Source organism: Theobroma umbraticum, unplaced genomic scaffold, assembly GCF_002168275.2.
Source record: "Theobroma umbraticum cultivar Fairchild unplaced genomic scaffold, ASM216827v3 scaffold_89.0, whole genome shotgun sequence".
NCBI classification, from domain to species: Eukaryota; Viridiplantae; Streptophyta; class Magnoliopsida; order Malvales; family Malvaceae; genus Theobroma; species Theobroma umbraticum.
In genome coordinates this window covers 1,885,116-1,896,760 of record NW_018397271.1, presented here as the reverse complement: position 1 = coordinate 1,896,760, position 11,645 = coordinate 1,885,116, and the positions used below count along the sequence as shown (strand labels likewise).

Here is an 11,645-nt window from a genome sequence, read left to right as displayed (position 1 = left end):
TCGATACGTATACTTGCGTAGTAGAATTTTAACTGACAATACCCACTTGGGTCCATGCACCGATCACATTCCACCACAAAATGGGATGTAACAGTTCTGGTACTAATTGCCAATGTAATAAGCTCAAATGAATAAATCTAAAAGGGGGTGAATTAGGCTATTTGAAAATTTTTTGCAATTTTAATGAAAATTGATTTTCATTTTGAAACAAGATTGAAATGTTAAGTGAAAAGAAAATGAAAATCAAAGACACGATATTTTTGTAGAGGTTCAACCTCCTTGCTTACATCTTTTTCCTTAGCTCACTGAGGAATTTTAAACCCACTATGAACAAAACAATACTTTTTAAGGCTCAGTCATAACCTTTACAATGCCTGTCAAGGACCACGCACAACTTCTCAATATAATGCCTTTTATGGATGAAGCACAACCTTTGTACCTTTTACTTGGGTTAAGGTATAACCACTCAAGCAAAGTGTTTGAGCTTGAAAGAGATGGGTATAAGAAATATCAGGAATTTTTGTATAATGAATGCTTGAAAAAAGACTTAAATGAGGTATTAGAAGAGATAAATGATCTTGGAGCTTTTCTCAAGTGTTTGAATGATTTTTAGAGCCTTTTTTTTGTTCAAAATGAGTGGATGATAACTCTATTTTACATAGTTATTAAGTCATGATTTTTGGTGATGTTGTTTAAGTTCTTAAGAATTAAGTTTAGTTATTTTCAGTCATTTATTTAATTTAATTTAATTATATTGAGTTCCATTATATAAGTTAGTTTATGATGTTTTGCTTTAAGTTTAGTTATTAATTAAGTTAGTTTGTCGGTTTGGTCAGTGTGTTTTGGAAAGAGGATCTATTTTGTGAAGGAAATGCATTTTAGGTGCAAACTTTAACTACACATATGTTGGTATTTCAAGCATATTTTTCACTAAAGAAGTCCAATTGATGTGATTGTTAAATTATTGAAAAGCTAAAAGATAGAGTTACAACTTACAAGTTTACCACTTTACCCAATTCAGCATAGAAAGAAATCAAAAATCATGTTGAAGTCAAAGTAGTGCCATAGACCAAGGTGAGCAAGGCAGAGCCTTGGGTGGCATGACATCCCAATCCATAAAGATGCCTTAGATGTTAAAAAGCTTCGACATCATGGCCATCAACTGCCCAGTGCCTTGGGGCTTGAAGAAGAATTTTGAAATAATAATAATAATAATAATAACAATAATAATAATAATAATAATAATAATAATAATAATAATAATAAATAGCAACATTTGCAAAGGGAAAGGAGTTCTCATGCCATCAGACTTCTATTTTGACACAAGCATAAGCCCCATTTAATCCCTCCTTTAAAAGCATGTAAAAAAGGAGACTAAAGAGAGAGAAAAAGCAATAGTTAAGTAATAGTTTTTTGAAGAAAAAAAGGCATTAAAGTTAGCAAAAAGGCAAGGAATTCGGAGGAATTTTAGATTAAAGAATTGACAAATCTTGGAGATTTTTTCTTCTTTAGTTTTCTTTATACTTTCTTATTTAGTTTTTAGTATTTATACTTTTTTGGATGATATTTTACATACATTATGTTGAACTAAGTTTTTAATCTAGAATCACAATTGAACTCAATCCGTATTTCAAGTTTTTAATAGTTTTTCTTGCTTATGATTGATAATATTTGAGTTATTTATTTCAATCTTGTTCTTACTACTTCTAATTGCGTGATCACCAATTAGATTAATTTAAAAACCTAAACGAAACTGAAAGTGGGAGTTTAAAGTAAGTCATGGATAAAATAACATATGTTCAATATCAATTGTATGAGATGATTGATTTGATTCACATGTAGGGTAGACATACAAATACATGTCATATGTAGCTAAAATTAAAGTATGTTCTTAATAAATCTTTCTTAATTTCAATTTGCATAGACATATAGTCAATTGGTTGAGATAGATATTTTTATAAGAAACTCAACAATGACTTATAAATAAATTAATCTCTAGGTTAACAAGTCAAGCCTATCTAGTAAGCAAAGAAAGCATAAAGAAATTCAGATGAAACATTTAAAGGGATATTGTGATTCTAAACTTTTGGTTAATTGATTATTGTTATTTTTGCTTTAGTTCTTGTTTTTAGTTTCAGTTTAATTTTAGTTTTTTTTTAATTTTTAGTATCTCTAATTTTGGTTGTTTGAATAAAATTAGATTGTGCCAATTTTAGAACTTGACAAAAATAGCAATAGATCAAGTACAATTATCCGTGAGAATAAACTTTACTTTCATTATGTTATTAGTTTACGATACATGCACTTGCATTATTTATCCGACAAACAGTAGGAAGCTTGCTTTAATAGCCTTTTTATCAATGATAGCCATTGAAGTCTAAACTGAGGTCGTTGGGAGCATTAAATGTTGGTCTACTGTGACCTTGGGGTCAAGCTTGGTGTTTGAGGAGGTCGATCCTGATTTGAATTTCTTTATTGATTTACATTGTAAAATCGAGCCTTTAAATGTTGATGTCAATCCTAGCTCCACAGGCTTGAATTCTTTCTATCTTTTTTCTTCAAGGATCGAGCTTTGGATTGTGAAGGTCGACTCTCCAAACATCCTATAGCTTCACTTCATTTTTGCCTTTTTCTTGGATCGAGCTTTCCTTGTTGAATGTCGATCCTCCTAGCTTCTAGTACTCTCCTTGCATTTTGTCTCAAAATCGAGCTACATGTCATGGGAGGTCGATCCTAAGTGCTTCTAGTTGCTTTTTTCTTCATTTTATGTGCCTAGGATCGAACTTCTCTGTTAGGGATGTCGATCCTTGTCTAGAAGCCATGTTTGCTTTTCATTTCCCTTTAGGATTGACCACTCATCATGAGAATGTCGATCCTTAAAGCTGAAAACTCAATGTTTTGAAAGATTTAGATTTCTTCCAAGTGTTAAAAGACTTGTTAAACATTTTCTAAGACTTTAGAGAGTTAATAGAGTAAATCAAATCATTTTTAAATGCTTGTGTACAAATATTAATTAATTTAATTTTATCAAATCAAAACATTGTTAAATTTTAAAACTAAAAAATAAGATAGTGAAAATTAACAAAAAAAAAAAAAGGAAATCCAATAAATAAACACCTAAGTTACTCACCTTCCAAAACCAAGGCAATATGTCAAAGGACAAAGTTGCAGAGTCGATAAAAGATTGTCACAAACTTGTGAACAAAATGGAAGTGCTACAAATTAGTTTCACAAACTCAACCGGATCATAAAGTTTAACTAAATATTCAAACAATCCCAAATTGATGGAATACCATAAAAAGCAACTGCTATTGGGTTGAAAGTCTTTATGGGTAAAGTGAAGAAGAGACGACTCAATTAGAGGGAAGGGGAGGCTAGGAAGAAAGTAGAAGACCAGAGTTTAACTACATATCTAAACTGTCTTACATTGATGGAATACCAGAAAGGCAATTAATGCTAGGTTGGGCAATGCACTGGTCGAAAGTCCTTGTGGGCAAAATGAAGAAAGGGGTGACTTAATGAGAGTAGAAGAAGAGAACATAAAGATTTAGGGATCGGGAAGCTTTCAGAGAACAGCAGAAGAGAGGAAAGCAATTGTGTTCGTGAGGAGAAAGTTAAAAGGGAAAATGAAAAGAAGAAAATGCCATTGATGGTAGACGTGGTAGAGAAAAGAAGAAAGAAGATCAAAGTGCCAAAAAAAGAGCACAGAGTCAAAAACATCCTCGCTGTCATAAACGAAAAGCCCAAAACACCCTCGAGATTTCCCCTGACATTTTAGAAAATGCCACAGACATGTGTCACGCTCAAAGTACCTCTGAGGGCTAAAGTATATAGACTTTAGATTTAGATAAAAATACATAAAATAACAAAATAGACTTATTAAAATAGGTAGGATATGACGTAATTACGTAAAAATTCTTTAGTGTGTATTGCATAATACGGTGCTCCTTCTCGTATGGTGAGAAGGAGGTGGGGTTCAGCTTTAACTCGTACAGTCGTACTAACGTTTTGGAAAGAAAAGGCGAAAGCCCCGCCTTTCCATTGCCATTCAAAAAGTCATTTCTCACTCTCTCTCTCCCAAGTTCAAAACCCAAAGCCCCCAGTTCCAATGGAAGAATCGGCGGACCCTATTCCTCTTTTTTTGTCTTTAGATGAATGGCCAGAGGATCAAGAATCCTCTTCCCAGCCTTCCTCCGACTCTTTCTTGCTTGGCTTTGTCTTCGCCAACATAGTAGGCCTTCAGTATTACAGAGGCAAAATCAGCGGTCGAGAAATGGTGGGTCTTGTGCGAGAACCTCTCAACCCTTACGACCAGAACGCGATCAAAGTTCTCAACACTAGAACCCTTCAAGTCGGTCATATCGAGCGCTCCGTTGCCGCCGTTCTTTCGCCTTTGATAGACTCTCACTTGATTTCCGTCGAAGGGATTGTGCCTAATTCTCGTAGTGGTAGTAATAAGTTTAAAATCCCATGCCAAGTTCACATTTTTGCAACATTAGAAGCCTTTAGTACTGTTAAATCCGCCATTTCTCGAGGTGGGTTGGAGTTAATTTCCCAATCTGACGTATCTTTCACGTTGTCTGAGGCTGCTGTCGTGAAGGGAAGCAAGGGTGGAGGAGAGTTCAAGAGTGTGGATAAGGTTTTCAAGTTGGTAGATGAGAATGTTAGAAAGAAGGCGACAATGGAAACTGTGGAGCCTTCGCATGAGGTTATTAAATCCCAGCTTTTGTTGCACCAGAAGGAGGGTCTAGGATGGTTACTTCATAGGGAGAATTCGGGTGAATTGCCTCCCTTTTGGGAGGAGAAAAGTGGGGAATTTGTAAATGTGCTGACGAATTATCAGACTGATAAACGTCCTGAGCCATTGCGCGGAGGGATCTTTGCTGATGATATGGGGTTAGGTAAGACACTAACTTTGCTTTCTTTGATTGCATTCGATAAATTTGGTGGTTTTGTTTCATGTTCTGGTGATGCTGGTATAGAAGAGATTGTTGAGGAGGATGTTAAAAAGGGAAAGAGGGGTAGAGTTAGTAGGAAGGGTACTGGAACACAAAAAGGGCGTAAGACTGAGGATACCAAACTTGCCAGAAATCCAAAGGGGAAATCTGTGAACACAATTGATGAGTGTGTTAGTGTTTTAGGCCAAAGAACAACTTTAGTTGTTTGTCCTCCCTCTGTGTTTTCATCATGGATAACACAGCTAGAAGAGCACACTAATCCGGGAAAATTGAAGGTGTATATGTATTATGGAGAGAGAACTAAACAGGTTGAGGAGCTTAAGAAGTACGATATTGTGTTGACAACTTATAGTACTTTGGCAACTGAAGAATCTTGGTTAGACTCCCCTATGAAAAGGATGGAGTGGTGGCGAGTCATCTTAGATGAGGCACATGTGATTAAGAATGCAAATGCTCAACAGAGTAAAGCTGTCACTAGTTTGAAGGCCACATGTAGATGGGTTGTTACAGGAACACCCATCCAGAATGGTTCACTTGACTTGTTCTCTTTGATGGCATTTTTGCGGTTTGAACCATTTTCTATCAAGAGCTATTGGAGAAGTTTGGTTCAACGACCCCTTGCTCAGGGTAATAAGAACGGGCTCTCTCGTCTTCAGGTAATCATATTCCTAGTAATACTTCTTATATAATTCATATCCTCACTAGGACTTGAAGAATGGATTGTCTACAATTATTGGGTTTTAAACAGGAGTCCATGTTTTTGCCCTCCCACTCCTCCTTTTTTTACTTTTTTACATTTTCTCCTCATGTTTTGTTTGTTGACATGATTGCATGCCTGACCAAACATGAATTTGTTTGCCTCTTCCTGAAATAATTTATTTATTGATATCATATATTTGATATTACTTGTTTGAGGGGGCTGCTTGAGGTTTTCATTTTTTTCCTAGTTCTATCACTTCGACAAGCATGCACATAACTAAATTCTTAATGTTTTAGAATTTAATTTTTCTTTTCTAGATGATAAGTTATGCTTTAGGATCATATAGCAATAGTCCTCAGTTGGAAAAAAGAAACACTAAATTATATTAGGTAGCCTTGCTTCTTTGAATCTTGCATTTGAGTAGATCAAGAAAATGGAAGATCATGATATAATGTAGGTTTCATAATTAGCTCTGTTCTTGCAAGCATTGTTTAATACTTGAATGCTGTGTTATTTTTTGTTGAAGCAGTAAGTATTCTAAACCCTTGATTAAGTTTTAGTGTTTCAAAAATAAACTATTTTCAAGATGATAATGCTTCAATAACATAAGACAGTTGCTAGTGAAATAGTACATATACATTGAGGCCATATGATTAAATTCTTAAGCCAAGCAAGAGTATGTGATTAATCAAAAGGCAATCACTTCCTATGCTTGATCTCAATGCATGTTTCATGAACTCAATTTCTTGGTCTCTTTTTATTTTTCCTTTTGGTTCCTTTTTTTTTTTTTGGCTGGAGAGTGGTGGGGAGGGGGGTGTTGTTTCATTTTATGTTGCAAGAATAGTGGTATAATCAGGTCAAGTTGGATGAACACAACAAATTGCATGAATTTTGGAATTTCCTTGAAATAGATTTTTGGCACACTTGAAATCAATTCGACTCAATTACCACATATAATTGAGATAAAAAAGGCAAATATAATGGAGAATATAGTGATGTTATATAAATATATATTATACATACATGCATACATATAAATATGTGTGTGTAAAGCATTTTAAGAAATCAACTACTTGGAATAGATTTATAAGTTATTTGAGTCATGTATTAAAAAACGAAAACTGTTACTTGAATTATCAAACTTGACTACTACTCGAGAGTTGTTGAGTTGAACATGATAGTTGGCAAGTAGCCCACTTAGACCTGATGGTGGATGGAAATAAGCTAGTTGAGGGGTTAAATTATCTAGGACTTTATCTTATATTTTATAGGTTTAATCGTAACTTATATATAATTTTAGGATATATTAGATAATTTTGTATTAATCAGTATTTTATTTTTTACTAGTATTAGGGTTTTAGAGGTATATTTGGTATTTTACATTTTATCATGGATTTTGGGTTTGGTTATTAACACCAATTTTATTTTAGTTTTGATTAGGTTTTCGACGATGAATATTTTGAGGTGTTGTTATTGAGATTTTCTCCCTCTATTGACTTTTTGTTTCTGCTGTTCTTTTGTTTCTCCCTCAATTTCCTCTGTTCCTCGCTAATTGCTTCTGTTTATTTCTGATATTCCCTCTACATTTGCTTTTTTTCTATCAGTTCTCCCTACATGTTCTACATCAAGACCTCTATGTAGCATAGACTCCTTTTGGTTTCATTCCTTCTTATGCATATTGATTTCTTACAACTTAAAAAATTTCCAGATTCTGATGGCAAGCATTTCTTTGCGGAGAACAAAGGGCAATGCCTTGATTGGATTGCCACCTAAAACATTACAAACATGTTATGTTGAGCTTTCTGTAGAAGAACGTGAAGTCTACGATCAGATTGAAGGAAAGGCCAAAAGTGTTATCCAGGAGTTCATTAATGATGGTACTCTAGTGCGTAACTATTCAACTGTGCTTGGCATACTTTTACGACTTCGGCAGATTTGTACTAATCTGGCCCTTTTACCTCCGGATCTCAGAGCCGTGTTCCCATCTAGCTATATTGAAGGTATTCAAAGTTTTTAGAATTGATAATACTCATTTTCCTTGTCATTTCTTAAGGTTCCCTTAAACTTTATTTAGTACTTCTTTGAAAGATTGTTATTTTTTGGAGATTCAACTTGGTTGCTTGCTCTAACAGAGATTGGGGTTTGAAGTATACATTAATTCTTTTAAACTCTGACAGTTTCTGTGTATCATATGTTAGTTAAGGTTTTGCTTTCCACTAAAGAAGGGAAAGAAATTCCATGTTAAGTGGTTAATGTGAAAGGGAGATGGCAGAATTCTGCTTTTGCAAGGATTGTTCTGATTGAAGAACTTGTGGATATTTAGGCTATATTAACATCTTGAAACTTGTCGTATCAATATGCCGAAATAGTTTGTGGGTTATAAGGAATTAATGATTTCTACATGCAGATTTCATTTATGTTTTTCTGGAGTATTGCAGCTCCTGGAAGACAATGATGTTTCATGTGCAACCATGAAGAAAAAATTGAAAAAAAAAGAAGTATTTGTCTTGTAATTGAATCTTTTATTAAGGTTACTGGTGCTCAGAAGTCCACCTGTAGTAGGGGAATGTTTGAATCCATTAGGCAGCGATAAGGCAATTTTTGGAGGACAATGCTTGAATATGTTAATTTGTTATTGTAAATTTTTTAAGGGGAAGACATTTAGAAGGAAATTGAAGGTATAAAATAAAAGAATACAGAAAACTTATGGACTTTACAAGGAATCTCTAGAAATTAAGTTTTAATGGATGCATATTCGTGTGCAGTAGCATATGATGCTTTAGTAGATATTCTAAGTTAGCTTGTAAATAAAATTTATGATGGTACAGTGTATTAGGGTCTAGGGTTCATGGTAAAGTAAATCGTCAGGCAGTTAAGATGGAATGTGATAGGAAGTTATATGGGTGAGCCTTATGTGGTAACTTCCCTGTTATGTCAGCTCAATTTGTTTTGTCTAATATCTGGGTTTAACAAAGTTGGGAGGAAGCAATTTGTGGATTCATTTAGAGTGGTCAGTGAGGATCTCTAAGTATGCTGGTACAAGAATAACGGTGATCTTGATGTTGACACTTTATTTCCTCGATACTTTCTAATGTTCAATTGACGTAAAGATACTGCCACTCAAAAAATCTTTCTGTTGCACATGTTTAAGAAAAGCATGGCTTCAGTTTAAGAAAATAAAGGGCTGTGAAAGTTTAAAACATTATTAGGTTTATGGCATCAGAGTGATTAGTGTTCAGAGGTTCACATTTCTACAGTTGGATTCCCATGAGCAAATGTGCCCTTGTATGCTTGCTGGAAGAGCTCCTTACCTGCTTCAATAGGTGAAGTTTGGGAAATTATCATAACCCAAAATATAAAATTGCTTGACATGTGATAAAACAGCAATGTTCTTAGATCTGTGATTAACTTTTCTAAACCAGCATGCCAAACTTTGAAACATTGTGATTTGGAATCTAATAGCTTTGCTTGACTTTGTCCAATGTATGATGTCAGCCTGTGTACATTTGGCCTTTCGAGGTTTTACTCGTAATGTTGTTGTCAAATTACATGTGCTTTGGGGTGTGTTGTATCACTCTTTTAATGGATACTGCTGTTCATTCTTTCAAATTGCATGTTGTTTTCAATTGTTTATTGGCTATTTTTAATTTTATTTTTTGGAAATGTTACTGCTTCATAGCAAAACTTGGAACTATTATTCCTAAATGTTAATGATTGTTTTTATAGTGCAATTAAAACATGTAAATCAATTCCAAACAGATGTATCCAATAACCCAGAGTTGCTGAAAAAGATGGTTGCTATGCTACAAGACGGTGAAGATTTGGACTGTCCTGTTTGCATCTCTCCTCCAAACGATGTAGTAATTACATGTTGTGCTCACATCTTTTGCCGACCCTGCATCATTAAAACCCTACAGCGGATGAAACCCTGCTGCCCTCTGTGTCGTCATCCCTTATCTCAGTCGGATCTCTTTTCAGCCCCTCCAGAATCTTCTGATGCTGACCACACTAAAATATCATCAAGGAATATCACATCTTCTAAATTGTCTGCTTTATTAACCCTCCTTCAGGAGTCACGAGATCAAAACCCAACTAAGAAGTCAGTTGTTTTCTCTCAGTTCCGAACTCTGTTGTTGCTACTTGAAAAGCCACTGAAAGCTGCTGGTTTCAAGATCTTGCGGTTGGATGGATCAATGAATGCAAAAAGGAGAGCTCAAGTAATTGAAAACTTTCAAGTTCCAGGAGCAGACGGGCCGACAGTTTTGCTTGCAAGTCTCAAGGCTTCAGGTGCAGGTATCAACCTTACAGCTGCTTCTAGAGTTTACTTGTTGGAGCCATGGTGGAATCCAGCTGTCGAGGAACAGGCTATGGATAGAGTTCACCGGATTGGGCAGAAGGAGGATGTGACGATTGTGAGGCTGATTGCTCGAAACAGCATTGAAGAGAGGGTATTGGAGTTGCAGGAGAGGAAGAAGAAACTAGCAACAGAAGCTTTTAGAAGGAAGGGCCCAAAGTATCAGGAAGAAGTTACAGTAGACGATCTCCGTACCCTCATGTCCCTGTGAGTTTTCAGCATTATGTTAATGTTCCAGACATGGATAGTTAAATCCATATATTTGTGCCCTATGCCCTTCCCCTTGGAGCTCTTTTGTGTATATAGGTTTTTCAGGACTTCCTGGCAAGGTATCTATTTAGTATATGCTTTTGAAGGCTTATTAAGTTTCTGGAATGTTTTGGTGTAAAGATCAACTAGGGTATCTGCCACCTAGACCTTTCAAAGAAGGAAAATGAGTTGGAATCTCTGGGAGGAAGTGTGAATTTATTTTGCCTTGAAAATCTTCAAATATTAGTTGGAGTTTAAGCTTACATTACCAGATCTTCAAAGTTACATTCATGTTCTCTCTCTCGCAATGATGCTAAGCCAGTGCCCAGCCACCCCTGTATTGACAAACCCACGTGAGGATCTTTATTATTTAAAATAATTTATGGTAAATTATTGTTATATAATTTGATATGTAAACAAGTGAATTATACGTAAATTAACAAAATATATTTATTGTAATGAGTAAGATACCATTTAATTATGCCAAATTTTCAACTGTAAAAAGCAATAAAAACAAATATAAAATAAGACACAGTATTTCTCTTTTTCTTATATGAATAAAACAAAAACATATATTTATTTTTATATTCAGTTTACATGTTAACCCGTTTTATATGTATTTTTTGTAAAAAAAATTCAATTATCTGGAGATAATTATGACATTATAGTAAGGTCCATAAACAAGAAACAGGAAATCTATTAAAAAAAATAATATTATGTAGGTCTAGGATGAAAAATAATAAAAACACACAAACACATAGATATATAAAAAAAAATATTTGTCTTCCAAAAAATATATAAAAGAAATGTTTATTGCTTTTAATTTCCATCGACGCGCTGAATTGCCTCTGCAGTCTCCACTCCACGACCTTTCACCTTTCGAAAAGCACCCTCCCACTCCTCACTCCAATGAAACTTCTCACATTTGTGCCATATGCTTACTTTTATTATCAGCAATTAGGGATTCAAGTGATCAAATTTAATTTTTGAGAAAATATCAGATTTTCAGTACTTGGAGAATTGGACTTAATAGTAGTTCAATAGATGCGTGTATATCTTTTTAATCAAAGAATTTGATTTGAATTTTTTTTTAAATAAAAATATTTATTTTTTTACACCAACAATAGAGTTTTTAAATTATATGATCAGATTCAAAATATTGTCACATACTATTTAATACTTACATTAATTAATGAAATCATTTCATTGCAGTTTCATAGATATATGGTAATTTTCTAAACATGTTTATAAATTTTAAAAACTGTATAGTCGGTATATAGAATGGTTTTCCGAAAGAAAAAACACAAATGTCAAATTTGAGTCAATAATGAGAATCACCGTCCTTAAATAATAATAAATAAAAGAATATCAACTCACCATGATA

At 34.2% G+C, this 11,645-nt stretch overlaps 1 protein-coding gene across 1 annotated transcript; it reads left to right on the top strand.

Annotated features, from left to right (window-relative positions):
- The first annotated feature begins 3,943 nt into the window (after nucleotides 1–3,943).
- Nucleotides 3,944–10,585, top strand: LOC110426570 (DNA/RNA helicase protein). The gene is made up of 3 exons (XM_021441814.2): nucleotides 3,944–5,614; nucleotides 7,367–7,658; nucleotides 9,418–10,585. Exons 1-3 carry the CDS (start codon nucleotides 3,956–3,958, stop codon nucleotides 10,221–10,223), a joined length of 2,757 nt encoding a protein of 918 aa, XP_021297489.1. The 5' UTR covers nucleotides 3,944–3,955; the 3' UTR covers nucleotides 10,224–10,585.
- Nucleotides 10,586–11,645: the final 1,060 nt, after the last annotated feature.

Coding starts and splice junctions, on each gene's coding strand:
- LOC110426570 (XM_021441814.2), top strand. CDS start 3,956: ATGGTGAGAAGGAGGTGGGGTTCAGCTTTAACTCGTACAGTCGTACTA. Junction 5,615..7,366: donor ACGGGCTCTCTCGTCTTCAG/GTAATCATATTC, acceptor AAAAATTTCCAG/ATTCTGATGGCAAGCATTTC. Junction 7,659..9,417: donor CCCATCTAGCTATATTGAAG/GTATTCAAAGTT, acceptor AATTCCAAACAG/ATGTATCCAATAACCCAGAG.